The 19,486-nt window shown below is 46.4% G+C and overlaps 1 protein-coding gene across 1 annotated transcript; it reads left to right on the plus strand.

The window, feature by feature from the left end:
- Nucleotides 1-4,386: 4,386 nt before the first annotated feature.
- On the plus strand, nucleotides 4,387-15,813 carry LOC129512024 (uncharacterized). Its single transcript, XM_055329270.1, is given in 8 exon segments — nucleotides 4,387-9,868; nucleotides 9,870-9,985; nucleotides 9,988-11,613; nucleotides 11,616-12,524; nucleotides 12,527-12,676; nucleotides 12,679-13,285; nucleotides 13,287-13,315; nucleotides 13,318-15,813. Coding segments are annotated over 8 exon segments (5,283 nt in total). The 5' UTR covers nucleotides 4,387-8,270; the 3' UTR covers nucleotides 13,566-15,813.
- Nucleotides 15,814-19,486: the final 3,673 nt, after the last annotated feature.

Raw genomic sequence — 19,486 nt, forward strand, 5'->3', positions numbered from 1 at the left:
GAATCGCTGGTAGGGCATTCTTAGCTTTCTCAGGCATGAGTCAGGCATCTGTCACCGCCCTGTGGCCAAAGGAACCCCCTGGGTATACCAGGTGTCCCCTCCCCACGGTATTCACAGCTCAGCCACCACCTACTTTAAAGGAACTCGGCACCACCCTCCTTGCTGAAGCTTTCTCTTCCAACCTCGCTTTACTAACCGTGGTCCCGGGAGCCCAGGAGATGTGCAAAATGTCGTGGAAGGCTGCGTGTGGTATCTCACTTCAGTTTCCTGAGGTCTATCAGCTCAGCGTGTGCAGCAAAACAGCAGTTGGAGTCGGTGCCAAGCTAACACAATGACCCCTCTGCCCCCAGCAGCTCAGCTGACCGAGGAAGGCCTGGCAGGGAACAGTAAGGGGGACTTGAAGAGATGAAGAGAGGAGTACAAGCTTGACAAGTCAACATGCTCTCTTCCAGAAGGGAGCACATCCAAAGACTTGAGTTTTGAAGGGGTATGACCTTCTGATGGGAAAAAAAAATGTTCACTGTGACTAGTGAGTAGGTGGAGAACAGTTGTATGATGCGAAGCCAAAGAGGTAGGTGGGGGTCCCCTGGTGAAGAACTTTATTTTTTTTATTTTATTTATTTATTTATTATTTATTTATTTATTTATTTATTTATTTATTTATTTATGATAGTCACAGAGAGAGAGAGAGAGAGAGAGAGAGAGAGAGAGGCAGAGACACAGGCAGAGGGAGAAGCAGGCTCCATGCACCAGGAGCCCGACGTGGGATTCGATCCCGGGTCTCCAGGATCGCGCCCTGGGCCAAAGGCAGGCGCCAAATCGTTGCGCCACCCAGGGATCCCTGGTGAAGAACTTTAATATTGGCTGTGGGATCTTGGCACTGAAAACAATACCTGGGCAGCCCAGTATTGAGGTTCAGCAGTTCAGTGCTGCCTTCAGCCCCGGGATGTGATCCTGGAGACTCGGGATTGAGTCCCGCGTCGGGCTCCCTGCATGGTGCCTGCTTCTCCCTCTGCCTGTGTCTCTGCCTCTCTCTCTCTCTCTCTCTGCTGTGTCTCTCATGAATAAATAAGTAAAATCTTTAAAAATAAATAAAAAATAAACGCTTAAAAAAATAATTAGATCCCTAAATGGTAGGAGTATGATAAAATGGTATGTATCCACTCAATAAATCCCTTCTTTCCCTTAATTCCCACCCCTACCCACAGCCAAATACCCTTAGTGCCTTCGAGGGAAGAAATAGGAGACCCCACAAGCAAGAGGTGCTTGTAAACGTCCAGATCACCAAGGTCCCTGCTCCACTTTTCCCAGGGGCAAGAAAGGAAAAACCGATTCCCTTGAGAGCACACGTGGTCTAAACCATCTTAGGGTCGTGCCCGCTGGCCTACTTCCCCAAGAGCTGGATGGGCTTCACCTATTTTTTTTTTAAGATTTTATTTATTTATTCATGAGACACACACACACAGACAGAAGAGGCAGAGACACAGGCAGAGGGAGAAGCAGGCTCCATGTAGGGAGCCCGACGTGGGACTCGATCCCAGGACCCCGGGGTCAGGCCCTGGGCTGAAGGAGGCACTAAACCTCTGAGCCACCCGGGTTGCCCCAGCTTCACCAATTTTTACATAATTAGTAAAAACAGGTTAACATGTGCTGCTGGAAGCTCCTCTTACTACCCACCTCCTACCACCAGATTTTCGTGTCCCTAATTGTAATCAGGGTCACTAACCTGCCCCGGCACAAATGGTCTCATAATCAGCATCGTAGAGCAGAAGAAAAGCTAGACTCTCACGCAAAGGAATTAGAAACTTTTTACACAAAGCAGCTTGGTTTTAGTTTTCTGACTTACTTGAGAACATTCAAGCACATGCAAAATAAAGAAGACCGTGGGTCCCGATGGAGCCACCACCCGGCCTCAGCAACAGCAGGGCGCCGCCCGGCCACTCTGGGTGTATCCATACCACCCCTCACTCCCAGGCCTCAAGGCATCTGTCAGGGTACTGTGCCTGAGCTAAACGTTTCCACGCTGACATACACACGGGGATTTATTTTTATTTATTTAAAATATTTTATTTATTTACTCAGGAGAGACACACACAGAGAGAGGCAGAGACACAGGCAGAGGGAGGAGAAGCGGGCTCCACACAAGGAGCCCATGCAGGACTCGATCCCAGGACCCCGGGGTCACCCCCTGAGCCGAAGGCAGATGCTCAACCGCTGAGCCACCTAGGCGTCCCACACAAATATTTTTAATTGTACAAATGACAAATGACACGCCCATGTGAAGGGCACCCCTGTCAAGATACAGAATATTTCCATCACCCTAGAGCTTCCCTTGTGTCATTTCTTTTCATCCCCTCCACTTCCCAGAGGTACTAACCACAGACTAGATGAGTTTGGGCTGTTATAGAACACCCTATAAATAGAAAACAATATGTGCTCTTGTCCATTGAGCTTTTTTTAAAAAAAATTATAATATCTGAGCTTCATCTAAATGGTTGCGCATATAAATCATTTCTTCTCTTTTTTTTTAAGATTTATTTATTTATTCATTCAGAGAGAGCGAGAGAGAGGCAGAGACACAGGCAGAGGGAGAAGCAGGCCCCACGCAGGAAGCCCGATGTGGGACTCGATGCCGGGTCTCCAGGATCACACCCCAGGCTGCAGGCAGCACTAAACCACTGTGCCACTGGGGCTGCCCAAATCATTTCTTCTCATTGCTAAAAAGTATTCTGTTGTATAGTGTCATAAACAACCTCCAAGATGGCTCTTGATTCAATCCCCTTCCATATGGAATAGAGCTCGTCTGTGCTACCAATAGGATTTAAAAAAATAATAATTATTTATTTATTTATGATAGACATAGAGTGAGAGAGAGAGAGGCAGAGTGTGTCACAGGCAAGGGAAGCAGGCCCCATGCCGGGAGCCCGACGTGGGACTCGATCCCGGGACTCCAGGATCGCGCCCTGGGCCAAAATCAGGCACTAAACCGCTGCGCCACCCAGGGACCCCCTAGGATTTTGAGGGGCGCCTGGGTCGCGCATCGGCTTAAGCATCTGCCTTTCTGCTCAGGTCCTGGGATCGAGTCCTGCTTCAGGCTCCCTGCTGAGCGGGGAGTCTGCTTCTTCCTCTCCCTCTGCCACCCCACCACCCCCCAACCCTGCTCATGCTCATGTTCTGTTTCTAACTCAAATAAATAAAAATCTTAAAATGATTTTTAAGAAACCACCGTGTGTGACTCCCAAAGCTAGGTCATAAAAGATATTATAGTTTCTACCTTGCTTTATTTTGGATCATTCATTCTGGGCAAAGCCAGCCTCCGGGTCATGAAAACACTTATTAAGCCACCAGGGGAGAAGCCCATGTGGGGAGAAACTGAGGCCTCCTGTTAACAACCAGCACCATGCGATACAAATCCTCTTGCCAAGTCTTCTACCCGGCACATCCTTGCCTGCGACTTCACGAGCGATTCTAAGTCCGGACCATGCTCCTGAATTCCTGACCTGTAGACACCGTGCTCAGATGTCCGTCCATCTGTAGTTTTCCTTTCTTGATAATGTCTTTGTCCGATTTGGTATTAAGGTCATGTCGGCCTTCAAGTGTGAGTTAGGAAGTGTTACCTTTGCTTCTATTTTTTATAACATTGTAGAGAACTGGTTACTTCTGTTACTTAAATGGTTGGTAAAATTCACCAGTGAAACCATCTGTGCCTGGTGCTTTCTGTCTTGGAAAGTTATTACTAATTCAGTTTCTTTAATAGGTAGCCCTACTCAGATATTTCTTTTTGTGTGAGTTTTACTATCCTGTGTCTTTCAAGGAATTGATTTTCATATGTTATCAAATTTGTGGGAATGGTTGTTTGTAATATTCCCCTATCATCCTTTTAGTGTCCATTAGATTGGTAGTGACGATATCTCTTTCCTTTCTGATATTAGTAATTTGTATTTTCTCTTTACTCTTTTTAATTTCTGTCCTTTCTTCTTGGTTAGCCGGACTAAAGGTTTTTCAATTTTATTGATCTTCCAAAGAACCAACTTGTTTTGTTAATTTTCTCTTTTTTTCTGTTTTCAGTTTCATTGATTTCTGTTCTAATTTTTATTATTTCCTTTCTTCTGCTTTAATTTGCTTTGGATTTGGGATGCCCGGGTGGCTCAGCAGTTGAGCATCTGCCTTTGGCCCAGGGCGTGATCCTGGGGTCCTGGGATTCAGTCCCATGTGGGGCTCCCTGCATGGAGCCTACTTCTCCCTCTGCCTGTGTCTCTGCCTCTCTCTTTCTCTCTCTGTCTCTCTCTGTGTGTGTCTCATGAATAAATAATTACTTACCTTAAAAAAAAATTGCTTTGGATTTAATTTGTCCTTTTTCTAGCTCTCCTAAATTGAGAGCTCAGACTACTTTTTTTTTTTTTTTCTAAAATGCATTTCAATGCTATAAATTTTCCTCTAACCACTACTTTCACTGCAACCCACAACTCTGGCTGAGTTTACTTTAATTTTTACGTATGATAAAACATTTTTTTAAATATTTTTTTTATTATGAAGTAAGTTCTACACCCACTACAGGGCTTGAAATCATGACCCTGAGATCAAGATTTGGAGGCTCTACCAAATGAGTCAGCCAGACGCCCCTAAAATATTTTTAAATTCTTTTTGAGACTTACTCTTTGACTCATGTACAATTTAGAAGTATATTGTTTAATCTCTAAATATGTTGGGATTTTCCAGCAATCTTTGTTATTTCTAGTTTAATTACCTTGTGGTCTAAGGGCAAACTTTGTATGATGTCTATTCTTTTAAATTTGTTAAGGTGTGTTTTATGACCCAGAATGTGGTCTATCTTGGCAAATGCTTCGTGTAAACTTGAGAAGAATGTGTATTTAGCTGTTGTTGGATGAAGTGTGCTAAAAATGTTGATTATACTCAGTTGATTGATGGTGCTCTTTGATTCTACTCTATCCTTACTGATTTTTTTGCTTGTTGCATCTGTCAAGTACTGATAGGTATTGAAGTCTCAAACTCTAATAGCAGATATATCTCTTTCTCCTTGCAGCTCTCTCAGTTTTTGCCTCACATATCTTGAAGCTCACTAATTCTTCCTTCAGCAAGGTCCAGTCTACTAATGAGCCCATCAAAAGCATTCTTCATTTCTATTACTATGCTTTTTATTTCTCGCATTTTGTTTTGATTCTTTCTTAGGATATCCAGCTCTTTGCTTACATTACTCATCAGTTTTTCCATATTATCCACTCTTTTCTTTAGAGCCCTTAGTATATTTACTATTTTAACTTCCTTGTCTCATAATTCCAAAATCTTTGCCATGTCTGAATCTGGTTCTAATGCTTGCTTTGTCTCTTAAGGCTGGTTTTTGTCTGTTAGCAAACCTTGTAATTTTTTGTTGAAAGCTGGACATGATATACCAGGTATAAACCTTTACTGTGAGGTTTTATGTTTACTGCTAGGAGTTGGGCTATATTTAATGTTTGCTTTGCTTTGGTGTCAGAGGCTAAAATTTCACCTAGGGTCCTTGTTTTTGTCTCCCTTATTGTCTTTCATTATTCCTAGAAGAGGAATTTAAGAATAGAGTTTGAGGATTTCAGTTCTTTTAGCTTTAATCTCCTATTATTATGCAGGAGCCCTACTGATGAGGTGGCAAAGTGTGGGAGAAGTGTTCTATAATCCCATAATAAGTCTCAGTCTTTTAGTGAGCTTGAGCTGGGTATTTCCTTTCCCCCCAAGTCAAAGGCTAGAGGAGGCTAGAGTTAGGTATTTCCCTTCCCCCTGGTAGGTTAGGCTTTGGTAAAAACCCAGTCAGTTAGGCTCTGGTAATAGGTTTCCTTGAGGGAGAACTCTGTTAAGGAGAACTGAGAGCTCTTTAGCACTTTAAAAATGATTATTTCCCCCTCCCCCTGGAGGAATTTCCCTTTGATCCTTAAAGTGAAAACTTGGTTTAGCTGTTAGAGGTAATATTCAGGAAGTGTAAGGGCCTTCCTAATCCTGGGCCCCTTAGGAGTTCTTAACTCTCAAACTAGTCTGCAATGAATTTTCCAACAATTTGTTAGTTACGGTTTAAAGTTTTCTTACTAATACTGGCTCCAGCTGCTGGCTTTTGCTCCTAGGCTTCTGCTCCCTGTTATCTGTGATTCTCTGTCGGTCTCAGTTTTCAGGGCAGCCAGTTTGCCCTGTGACCTCAGTTCTCTACTACGTCTAAGAACAGTTGCTGATTTCAATTTTTTCAGCTTTTTTCTTGTTGTGAGTTTGGCAGTGACAACTTCCAAGCTCTTTACCTGTCAGATAAGAATCAGAAGTCACCAATGTGGATTCAGTGTTAACCATTTATGAACTGTGTGATAATGAGCCTCATTTTCCCATTGTGAATAATAATACCTACTTTGCAAAGTTGAAGAGATTTGGGGTTTGCAGGAAAACCACTTAGCATGGTATAGGAATTTAATGAGTGGTTGCTTTATTATTCATTGATGGCAAACTTTTCTGAGGAACTAGGCATATTCCAAATAGTGATCTATTCTGCATGAAGGATTAGCAACCTTTCACTATGGTTAAACTAAGCCTTTATTTACTCACTTCTGCTTTCACCAGAAAACTGAAACTCAGTTCAGGTTCAGTTTTCAGTATCTTCTAACATTCATTTTATATTATCATTCAGAAAAGTCATTTTTCTGAATGACGAGTATATTAAAGCTTCGTTCATTTCACACTTATAAATTACTTTCTTGATCCTCTTGTTTTATATCTGCAGCAGCAAATCACCTGTACCTGAAAGTTCACCGGACTTAGAAATGGAAAAAATGAGATTGAGTCCTAATCCATCATTAATTCGCTGAATGATTTGGGGCAAGTCATTTACACACTTGAGTATCAGTTTCTTCAAACCACAAACTATGTGAAATAGATAATCAAAAACCCCTTTCAGGACTAAATTTCAATCTCTCTCTCTCTCTCTTTTTAAAATGTGATCTCTGGCCCAACGTGGCCTCAAATTTATGACCCCAAGATCAAGAGTCACACACTCTTCCAACTGAGTCACCCAGGCACCCATCAATTTCAATCTTCTAATCACTGATCAACATTAACTACTAACAATTTTCATTTATTGATTTATTAAAAATTTATTTATGAGCTCTTGGGTATATTACACAGTATTAGCCACAAGGCATTAAGATGGAAGTAGAAACCTAAAAAAAAAAAAAGTACAACAAAATAAACATAAAGCTTATAGTCTAGTTAGGAGTTAGGCATTATGCCAATAAATCACACAAGTAAATAATTATACATTGTGGTAGGTTCTATGAAGGAAACTACAGTGTTGGTGAATAGTGAGCCCTAGAGGGACTGATTTTTTGGAAGATCAAGAAATATTTTTCCGAGAAGTGATATTAACCAATGGCCAGGTAAAGAAAGGGTAGGGAGTCAGAGCATTCCTGGAACTGAAGAAACCTCACCCCTTGTAAGTAGGGCCAGCCCTAACCCAGAGGCAGCCCATCCAGTCTTCTTCCTGAAATTTTAGCAACTAAAAGCATTCTGTTTACAATAAGAAAACCGTCCCCCCACACACACACCCTGATTGGAATGTCCCTGAATAGGTTCACGTTGACCCTCCCTGAAATCAACCTGGATGCCATGCGACTCCCGCGGTTCTTTTGTCTTTAGGCAGTTTCTTTCCTTTTGCCTTTTAAAAGATCCCTGTAATTGCTAATCGGGCTCTTTTCCTCCTCGGAGGCGGAGAGCCCGTTTGCGCAAACGTTCAATAAACCCTCTTGCTAACTGCATCTGCCTGTCTGGGATCTGGGTCTCTGGGGCGTCCACCGGGCCACGTTGGCACCCGTGAGCCAGGGTCCAACATTTGGGGGCTCGTCCGGGATCTGAGACGCCCCAGACTCAATCCTAAGACCGGTAGGAGGTAAGACCGAGCTCGCTAAATGTCCTATCTGTCTCGTCCATTTGTCTGACTGGCCGGGTCTGTTTTGTGCCGGGTCTGTATTGTGCCTGCAGGACGCTGTACTCTGTATTCTGTATTTGGACCAGCGGGGGAGGCAGACGTACCCGAGACCCCTGGTCCCCCTCCGGAGTCGGACTCCGGAGTGGTCTGGAAGAGGAACGGAGCCCCGGCACTCCCTCCTCTTCGGGGAGGGTCGTGGTTCGCGACCGCTCCCGTCTGAATCTGCCGCGCCAGTCCTGTCGTTCGTGTGCGTCTGTTCGTTCCGTGTTTTTCTTCCTTTCCTGTCCTCCTCCTCACCGCTCACCCCTTCTCTACACCCATGGGGCAGACTGTAACCACCCCTTTAAGCCTCACTCTAGGTCACTGGAAAGAAGTCGCCGGCCGGGCACACAATCTTTCGGTCGAGGTCAGAAGACGAAGATGGGTCACCTTCTGCTCCTCAGAGTGGCCGGCTTTCAACGTCGGGTGGCCCAGGAACGGAACTTTTAATATTGACATTATCTTGCAGGTGAAGGCCCTGGTCTTCCAGCCAGGACACAATGGACACCTCGATCAGGTGCCGTACATCATAGTATGGGAGGATCTCGCTAAGAATCCACCCCCCTGGATAAAATGCTTTATCCCTTCTCAAGGGGGACCGAGCCCGAGACCCTCACTCCCTCCCTGCCACACTCCCCCAATTCCCCGTCCCTCCTCTCCCTCCACCCTTTGCCCCCTAAAATTTCCTGAATCAAAACCTAAGGAGCCGCCTGTGCTCCCAGGGGACCAGGACAGTCTCCTTCTCTTGGACTCCTCCCCTCCCCCTTATGCCCAACCCCCAACGCCCCGCTCGGAGGCCCCTACCTCTCCCTCCGCTCCCTCAGCTCCGTCCCCCGACTCTACGGGGGCAGAGGGGCAACCCCTCGCTTCACCCCCGCTCGCCAGTCGCCTCCGCTTTCGGCGAGAGCGCGGGGGAGAGTCGGAAGACGTCTGGACCTCCCAGGCATTTCCCCTCCGGTCAGTAGGCGGCCAGATGCAATATTGGCCGTTCTCTGCCTCTGACCTTTACAACTGGAAAACCCATAACCCCTCCTTCTCCCAAGACCCCCAGGCGCTAACCGGATTAATTGAGTCAATTCTGTTGACCCACCAGCCGACCCGGGATGACCGCCAACAGCTCCTGCAGACTCTCCTCACCACGGAGGAGAGACAGCGCGTGTACCTCGAAGTTCGGAAAAACGTCCCGGGGGCGGATGGGAGGCCGACCCAGCTCAATGGGATGGGCCGACCCATCCCAATCCTAATGGCCGACCCAGCTCATTGGGATGGGCCGACCCATCCCAATCCTAATGAGATTGAGGATGTTTTCCCCTTGGTTCGCCCGACCTGGGACTACGACACTGTTGCTGGTAGGGAGCGGCTCCGTCTCTATCGCCAGGTACTCCTAGCGGGTCTCAAAGGGGCAGGGCGTCGCCCCACCAATTTGGCAAAGGTACGTGCTATAGTGCAGGGAAAAGAGGAGACGCCGGCAGGTTTTCTGGAGAGGTTAATAGAAGGCTACCGCATGTATACTCCCTTTGACCCCTTGGCTGAAGACCGCCAACCAGATGTAATTATGTCCTTCATTGGACAGTCGGCCTCGGATATTCGTAATAAGTTACAACGGTTGGAGGGACTTCAGGGGTACACCTTACAGGACTTAGTGAAAGAGGCAGAGAAGGTTTTTAACAAGCGAGAAACTCTAGAGGAAAGGGAGGAAAGGATCCGTAAAGAGCAAGAGGAACGGGAGGATAAGAGAGATAAAAGACGTAATAAAGAGCTGACTAGGATACTGGCCACCGTAGTACAGGGCTCAGGGCAGAGTAAGTCAGGACAGAGTAGGGACCTGGGAGACAAAAGAGGACCACGGGTTGAACGAGACCAGTGTGCCTACTGGAAAGGAAGGACATTGGGTTAAAGATTGCCCAAGGAAGGGCCAAACGCAGGGACCTAAAAAGAAGCCCATTCCTGTTTTGTCCCTAGAAGATGAAGATTAGGGGTGTCAGGGCCAGGAACCCCCCCTGAGCCTCGGATAACCCTTAAAGTGGGGGGACAGCCGGTGACCTTCCTGGTCGATACGGGAGCTCAACATTCAGTTTTAACTGAGGCAAAAGGACCCTTGAGCTCTAAAACGTCTTGGGTTCAGGGGGCAACTGGAGGCAAGTTATATCGATGGACAACCGAACGGAAGGTCCACCTGAGCACTGGGCAAGTAACGCATTCCTTCTTACTGGTCCCAGACTGCCCTTACCCTCTCTTAGGCAGAGACCTTCTTTCAAAAGTAGGGGCCCAGATACATTTTCAGCAAAAAGGGGCCACTATTACTGGCGCGGGAGGGCAGCCCCTCCAGGTACTGACCTTGCGCCTAGAGGATGAACACCGGCTGCACGAGGACTCTCCACCGTCCGTGCAGCCCCTAGATTCTGAATGGCTCACTAACTACCCTCAGGCCTGGGTGGAAACGGCCGGAATGGGACTAGCTGTAAACCAGCCGCCCATAATTATAAACTTAAAACCCTTGGCCACCCCCATATCGATCCGGCAATATTCAATGAGCAAAGAGGCCAAAGAAGGCATTCGGCCACATATACAGAGACTATTACAATTGGGCATTTTAATACCTTGCCAGTCGCCCTGGAATACTCCTCTATTACCCGTAAAAAAACCCGGCACAGGAGATTACCGGCCGGTACAAGATTTACGAGAGGTTAACTGGAGGACAGAGGACATACATCCCACGGTGCCGAATCCCTACAACTTGCTCAGCACCTTACCCCCAAGCCATGTCTGGTATACGGTGTTAGATCTAAAAGATGCATTCTTTTGCCTGAGGTTAAGCTCTCAAAGCCAGCCTATTTTTGCTTTTGAATGGAAAGATCCTGAGACGGGATTCTCAGGACAACTCACTTGGACAAGGCTGCCACAGGGATTCAAAAACTCCCCTACTTTGTTCGATGAGGCCTTGCAACGGGATTTGGCAGATTTCCGAGTTGGCCATCCGGACCTCGTCCTTCTGCAGTACGTGGATGATTTGCTCCTGGCGGCTAGGACAGAACAGGATTGTGTAAAAGGTACGGGGGCCCTGCTTGAGACACTGGGAGAACTGGGGTATAGGGCCTCCGCCAAAAAGGCCCAAATAGGCCAGAGACAAGTGACCTATCTGGGATATCTCCTGGAAGGAGGCCAGAGGTGGCAGACGGAGAGCCGCAAAAAGGCTGTAGCCCTGATCCCAGCACCCACTAATGCCAAAGGACTACGAGAGTTCCTCGGCAGTGCTGGGTTCTGCCGCCTCTGGATACCCGGGTTTGCGGAGATGGCGGCTCCCCTATATCCTCTCACGAAATCCAACACCCCCTACCACTGGGGAAAGGAGCAGCAATTGGCTTTTGACAAAATAAAAAGGACCTTATTGACCGCCCCTGCCCTGAGCCTCCCAGATGTAACCAAGCCTTTTACACTATATGTTGATGAACATAATGGAATAGCCAAAGGGGTCCTAACTCAAAAACTGGGACCCTGGAAAAGGCCCGTGGCATACTTTTCAAAAAAATTAGACAGCGTGGCTGCAGGATGGCCCCCATGTCTCCGAATAATAGCGGCTGTGGCAGTCCTGGTAAAAGACTCAGACAAGTTGTCTTTCGGCCAACCCTCACTGTGGTGGCCCCCCACGCCATAGAGACAGTCATCCGCCAGCCCCCTGATCGATGGCTCTCAAACGCCCGGGTCACCCATTATCAGGCCATGTCACTGAATTCTGAGCGGATACGGTTTGGAACGGCTACATCTCTAAACCCGGCCACCTTGCTTCCAGAAACCGAGTCCCCCTCCCTAGTAATGCATGATTGCCACCAGATCCTAGCTGAAGTCCATAGCACCAGAGGGGACTTGACGGACCAGCCTTTGCCAGATGCTGAAGCAACCTGGTACACCGATGGGAGTAGCTTTCTACGAAATGGTGAGCGTAAAGCCGGGGCGGCCGTGGTAGATGGGAAAGCTGTCATTTGGGCCAGTGCCTTAGAGCCTGGGACTTCAGCTCAAAGGGCAGAGCTTATAGCCCTAACTCAGGCCCTAAGAAAGGCTAAGGACAAAAAGGTCAACATTTATACTGACAGCAGATATGCTTTTGCAACTGCCCATGTTCATGGAGAAATATACCGTAGAAGGGGTCTCCTAACCTCAGCAGGTAAAAACATCAAAAACAGAGAAGAAATACAAGATCTTCTCCATTCCCTCTTTCTGCCGAGAAAACTGAGTATAATTCACTGTCCTGGGCATCAGCGAGGCAATGACCCAGTAGCAGAGGGGAACAGGATGGCCGATGAGACAGCACGGGCCGCTGCACTAGGCCCACAGGCCCTCTCCCTACAAGTACCAGAGGCTGTCCGGACACCGGGGCAACTCTCTCTCGAGTACTCAGACAGCGACCTAGATATCATCCAGCAAATAGGGGCAAAATATGACGAGCAAATGAAGGTCTGGAAACACCAAGGGAAGACGGTCCTGCCCCAGAAAAGGGCCAAAGAACTGGTGACTCACCTCCACCGATGGACTCACCTCAGACACACAAATTAAAAGCACTCCTCCGGAGAGAAGGTCAGACCTATTACATTCCCAAACTCCCCTCCCTGATCCAACAGGTAACCGACGCTTGTGTACCTTGTGCTAAGGTAAATACCAAACACCTCAAGATGCCTGAGGGAACCAGGATGGGGGAGAAAGACTCGGAACTAACTGGGAAGTAGACTTCACCGAAATCAAGCCAGGTAAATATGGTAACAAGTACCTCCTAGTGTTTATAGATACCTTTTCAGGCTGGACAGAAGCATTCCCCACCAAGCGAGAAACCACCCAGGTGGTTGTCAAGAAAATCCTGGAAGAAATTTTCCCCCGGTTTGGACTGCCCAAGGTAATAGGGTCGGACAACGGCCCCGCCTTCGTCTCCCAGGTAAGTCAGTTGGTGGCCAGATTACTGGGGATAAATTGGAAATTACATTGTGCATACAGACCCCAGAGCTCAGGTCAGGTAGAAAGAATGAATAGAACAATTAAAGAGACCCTAACTAAATTGACATTGGAGACTGGCACTAGAGACTGGGTCCAACACCTCCCTATGGTTCTGTTCCGAGTCCGGAACACTCCCGCGTGCCATGGGCTAACTCCTTACGAGATTCTCTATGGAGGTCCCCCACCATTAACGGACTTACTAGATTCTGCTATTGACCCTCTTGCTAACACTCCCGGTTTACAGGACAGGCTAAAGGCGCTCCAGATTATCCAGCACCAGATCTGGAAACCCCTTGCGGCTGTCTACACCCGGCCCACACCCGTTCCAGATCGGTGACTCCGTCTAGTCAGGAGACATCAGTCCAGGACGCTTGAGCCCCGCTGGAAGGGCCCATATACTGTACTACTGACCACCCCAACCGCCTTAAAGGTAGACGGCATTGCTGCTTGGGTCCACGCCTCACACGTCCAGCGCGCCCCATCAACGAGCACCGCTGACGCCAGCCAGGACGGACCGGACGAGCCGCTCCAAAGGAAGCTCCACCGCACCCAAAACCCGCTCAAGATAAGACTTTCAAAAATTGTTCAATGACAGTTGTTATATTCCTACCTCTCCTAGCGCTCTTCACCTCCGCCAAAGGTGACCCTCATGCCCTCAAAAGGTTAACCTGGCAGGTACTAACGTCTGGGGGTGACGAGGTCTGGTCTATAACTAAGACCGCCCCCGTGGGAACCTGGTGGCCTGACCTATATCCTGACCTATGCAAGCTAACCATAGGGGCCCCTAGCCCATGGGACCTAGAGGGATACTTCGACACCTCTAGAGCCCCTAACCAAGAAAGCCCTCCAGGGTGACTGGGATTAGACCCATGGGGAGGATGTGGCACGCCTGACAGAAGGGCCATGCTAAGCACTCTTCCCTTTTATGTCTGTCCCGGGCACCACAGGGATCGCAGGCTAAATCCCACCTGTGGAGGAGGGGAATATTTCTATTGTAAAAATTGGGGGTGCGAAACTACTGGGGATACAGAATGGAGGCCCTCCTCCTCCTGGGATTATATCACTGTCAAGGCTAACTATACTCACCCGACATTTAGCAAATGGAAAACCCTTAATTATGGGCCCTGCCAAGGGTGGTGTCATCCCCTACGGATATCCTTCACGGAGCCCGGAAAAAGGGCTACTTACTGGGCCAATGGATATACGTGGGGACTCAGGTTATACAAAGAAAGAACAGATGATGGTTTTATATTCAGAATTAAACTAAAAATAGAATCCCCAGACCCCGTGGCGATCGGGCCTAACGCGGTCCTCGGGGAACAAAGAGCTGCCCCGGCCCTAGCCGCAGGGAGCGCCGCACCCACTAACTTCGCGGTCACTCCAACCCCTCGGTCATCACCCGAGACGGGACAACGACTGTTTAATCTTATCATAGGGGCATTCCTGGCCCTTAATCGAACCAGCCCCGATGTAACTAAATCCTGCTGGCTCTGCCTTGCTTCCCCTCCCCCTTATTATGAGGGAATTGCTACTTCAGGGATCACTAGCACTCAGGGATGCACACCCGACTCCCAACCACAATTCACCCTTACAGAAGTTACAGGACAGGGAACCTGCATAGGAACACCCCCCCCCCGGGGCTACCAGAGACTCTGCAACACTACCACCCCGATTTTGGGGACTGATTCTTACCTGGAGCCCCAGCCGGGAACTTGGTGGGCATGCAACAAAGGCCTCACCCCCTGTGTGTCGGCTAAGGTTCTAAATAGCTCAAACGACTTCTGTGTCATGGTGCAGATCATACCCAGGGTGTTCTATCACCCTGCTGAAACTCTAGAAAATCAGTATGATAAACATCCCACCCGTTTTCGGCGCGAACCTGTCTCCCTAACCTTAGCCGTTATGTTGGGACTAGGGGTCGCTGCTGGGGTGGGTACTGGCGCAGCTGCTCTGATCCAGGACTCACAACGTTATATAGAACTCCAAACAGCTGTAGATGAGGATCTACGGACACTAGCGCAGTCCGTTTCTAAGTTAGAACAGTCCCTCACCTCACTTTCAGAAGTAGCACTTCACAACAGGAGAGGCTTGGATTGACTATTCCTGAAAGAGGGAGGACTGTGTGCGGCCCTGGGAGAGGAATGCTGTTTCTATGCAGACCATTCTGGAGTCATCAGAGACTCCATGGCCAAACTCAGGGAAAGGTCAAATAAAAGACAAAGGGACCGGGAGGCCCAGCAGGGCTGGTTTGAAAGCTGGTTTAATCAGTCTCCCTGGTTGACCACCCTAATCTCTACCATTATGGGCCCTCTAGTTATCCTGCTCCTGCTGCTAACTTTCGGCCCCTGCGTCCTCAACCGGCTGCTCCAGTTCATCTGAGAAAGATTGTCTATTACCCAAGCTCTGGTATTAACTCAGCAATGTCGGGCCCTCCAAACTGAAGAAATAAATGTTCCCTAAGATTTTAAGGTTAAAATCAGCCCAAACAAGAGGAGGGAATGAAGAAACCTCCCCCCTTGTAAGTAGGGCCAGCCCTAATCCAGAGGCAGCCCATCCAGGCGCCTTCCTGAAATTTTAGCAACTAAAAGCATTCTGTTTACAATAAGAAAACCATTTCCCCCACACACACCCTGATTGGAATGTCCCTGAATAGGTTCATGTTGACCCTCCCCGAAATCAACCTGGATGCCATGCGACTCCCACGGTTCTTTTGTCTTTAGGCAGTTTCTTTCCTTTTGCCTTTTAAAAAATACCTGTAATTGCTAATCGGGGCTCTTTTCCTCCTCTGAGGCGGAGAGCCCGTTTGCGCAAACATTCAATAAACCCTCTTGCTGATTGCATCTGCCTGTCTGGGGTCTGAGTCTCTGGGGCGTCCATCGGGCCACGTTGGCACCCATGAGCCAGGGTCCAACAATAGAAGGAAACTACCTAAATATAACAAAGACCATTTATTTAAAAACAGGTGCACCTGGCTGGCTAAATTGGTAGAGCATATGACTCTTGATCTCAGGGTTGTGAGTTCAAGCCCTTCACTGGATGTGGAGATTACTTAAAAATGAAATTAAAAAAAAAAACCCTCTAAAAATAGCACAGCTAGTATTCAAAATGGCAAGCTAGGGACGCCTGGGCGGCTCAGTGGTTGAGCGTCTCCCTTTGACTCAGGCTGTGACCCCGGGGTCCTGGGATCGAGTCCCACGTTGGGCTCCCTGCATGGAGCCTGCTTCTCCCTCTGCCTGTGTCTCTGCCTCTCTGTATCTCTCATGAATAAATAAATAAAATCTTAAAAAAAATGGCAAGCTAGGTAAAAAATTAAAATCAGAAACTAGAAATAGAATCACCCTATTTAAGATAAAAATTTTATTTTATTATTATTTTTTTAATTTTTATTTATTTATGATAGTCACAGAGAGAGAGAGAGAGGCAGAGACACAGGCAGAGGGAGAAGCAGGCTCCATGCACCGGGAGCCCGACGTTGGATTCGATCCCGGGTCTCCAGGATCACGCCCTGGGCCAAAGGCAGGCGCTAAACCGCTGCGCCACCCAGGGATCCCTAAGATACAAATTTTAAAAGAACAGTTTAAATATTCTTTTTCTGCTAATGACATTATATACCTAAGGTATTCAACAAAATACTGGTAGAATTAATAAGAGATTAGTAATGTGGCCATGGATCAAAGGAATATATATACTAGATTCATTAGGTTTCTCAGTTTCAATTTTCTGGCAACAGGCATCTAGAAATAAAAAAATGATAAAATATTCTATATTTTATTCATATAGTGGAAAAACTATAAGATACTTAGGTATAAATTGGTTAAACATATAAAGAGAAATCTATAAAATTTTATTGATAAGTGTAACATAAAAACATTAGACTGAAGAAATGGGAAGACACACTATATGCTCAGATGCAAAGTTAGCATAGAAATATTTCTCCCAAAAGTAATATATTATTATTATTATTATTATTATTATTTTTTATTTATGATAGTCACACACACACAGAGAGAGAGAGAGAGAGAGAGGTAGAGACATAAGCGGGGGGAGAAGCAGGCTCCCTGCAGGGATCCTAATGTGGGACTTGATCCCTAAACTGGGATCACGCCCTAAGCCACAGGCAGATGCTCAACCGCTGAACCACCCAGGTGGCCCAATATATTAATTTTTAAAAATGTTTTAATCTATGCCCAACGTGGGTCTTGAACTCATGACCCCAAAATCAAGAGTCACATGCTGTACCGACTGAGCCAGCCAGGTTCCCCAGTAATATATTAATTAGTTGTAGCCCCAATTATATGTACTATAGAATTGGATAAAATACACCTAACATTTATATGGAAGGTTAAATTCTACAGAAGAGTCAAGAAAATTATGAGAGAAATTAAGTACAATGAAGCGAGAGTTGTCTTATTACATTTTGAGCACTTAATACAAATACTCTATCAAATCAATGTTATTATAAAAAGACAAAAAGGTCGAAGTATTAGAATAGAGAAAAAAACTGTTTTACATATGTGAATATATGATACTAAATATATTTAATGTATCATATATCATAAATATATGACTCTCCAGATTAACTGGAGAGGATAGATTTTGTGTTAAAAGGCATGTAACATTAAATTTACCATCTTAACTATTTTTAAGTATACAGTTCAGTAGTGTGAAGTATGTTCACTTGGCTGGGTAATAGATCTCTGGAACCTCTCAGCTTGTGAAACTGAAACTATACACATTTCCCCTCCTCGAAGCCCTTAACAACCACCTTCCTACTTTGTCTCTGTAATTTTGGCTACTTTAGAAACTCTATATGAGTGGAATCATACAGTCTTTGTCCTTTTTTTTTAAATTGTGATTTTTAAAAAATAGTTTTATTTATTCATGAGAGACACACACACACAGAGAGGCAGAGACCCAGGCAGAGGGAGTAGCAGGCTCCTAGCAGGGAGCCCAACGTGGGGGATCCCAGGACCCCTGGGCCAAAGGCGGGGCTAAACCACTGAGCCACCCAGGCTGCCCATCTTTGTCCTGCAGCTAGCCTATTTAGCATAATGTCTTCAGGGTTTGTCCAGTTGAAGTATGTGACAGGATATCCTTTCTTTAAAGCTGCATAATATCCCGTTGTATGTATGTACTATATCTTTTTTCTTGTCAATGGATACTCAGGTTACTTCCATTTGTGCAAATACCTCTTTGAGATCTGGCCTTGAATTAGTTTGAATATGTACACAGAAGTGGAACTGCTGGATCATATTGTAATTTTTTTTTATTTTTTTGAGGAAACTGCATCCTGATTTCCATAATGGTTGTGCCAGTTTGCATTCCCACCAACAGTACACAAAGATTATCCTTTTAAAGAGTATTGAAAAAAAAAAAAGTATTGATTGTGTTAAATCTACTTGAGGATCAGCTTGATCCATTTCAGGCTTATTATTAAGATTTATTATGGTAGGTTGGGTCCAGCAAAGACTTTATTCTGTTACTTTTATCCCTACTACTATGGCCTGGCTCTTCTGAGGGCTGTCTGTACCCAATGCCTGTGTAGGATGAGATCTCTCTCTACCATGACTGGTGGGAATACAAACTATTCCCTGTCCTGTGGGAACTCCAGGAATTGTCCTGCTTACTCCTTTCCTTGGCTATTTCCAAGATTCCTCCCACTTTTTTTTTCCACTTTTTTTTTTTTTAAAGATTCCTCCCACTTATGTGTATATCAATACTTAGTCATATATTTATTTGAGGGGGCCCCTCTATGTTCTCCAGACGTCTCTCTCTGTGTAGCGCCCTACTCTCCAGGTCTCTGTCTCATAAGTTCTAGCAGCCTCAACATCCCTGAAATCTGATTTCTGCCTTTCCAACTTTTGGGGGTAATACTCCTTTTAAAAGTTGTACAGTGTTTCGTTAAAGAGTGTCGAACTTCACTCAGGCAGGTAGTTAAATCACTTTTGGATCACATTCATCTTTTCAAGGTTTGATTTGAAGTGTTTTAGGTGTGTGTGCATATGCAGTCTTTCTTGTAGAACCAGTTTAGCTCCACCACTAAGGTGGGACCTCTGAGATATCTCCTGAATGACCCGTTTACTCAATGAGATCTCTGCATCCTGTTTGATGGGCGCTAGAATAATCCCAAACCTTGTGTGAGCTCTAGGAATTTTCTGCATTAGGGCTCCTCTGCAAATGTCCCTTCCTTAGCAGTTGCTCTTTGCCTGGCCTCATGCAAAGAGCACCCTTCACGCACAAGACTAGTTGCACCCTTCATGCACAAGACTGATTTCAATCTTTCTCTCCTATCCCATCCCACTGATTTTAGCTGTCTTGGCATCCCCAAACTTCAATCTCTATCTTCTCACCTTACTGAGAGACCTTCCTGCATTGTAACCAAAAATTGTCCTCAGGCAAAAAGCCAGGGCAATCCCAGTGCTTACCTAGTTTCTCCTTCGCCCAAAGATCACAGTCCTGTGCTTCTTGTGTCCATTGGTTTCATTCCCCACCCGCCGCCCCTACTTTTTAGGA

This window comes from Nyctereutes procyonoides, unplaced genomic scaffold (assembly GCF_905146905.1).
Source record: "Nyctereutes procyonoides isolate TBG_1078 unplaced genomic scaffold, NYPRO_anot_genome, whole genome shotgun sequence".
In the NCBI taxonomy this organism is placed as follows: domain Eukaryota; kingdom Metazoa; phylum Chordata; class Mammalia; order Carnivora; family Canidae; genus Nyctereutes; species Nyctereutes procyonoides.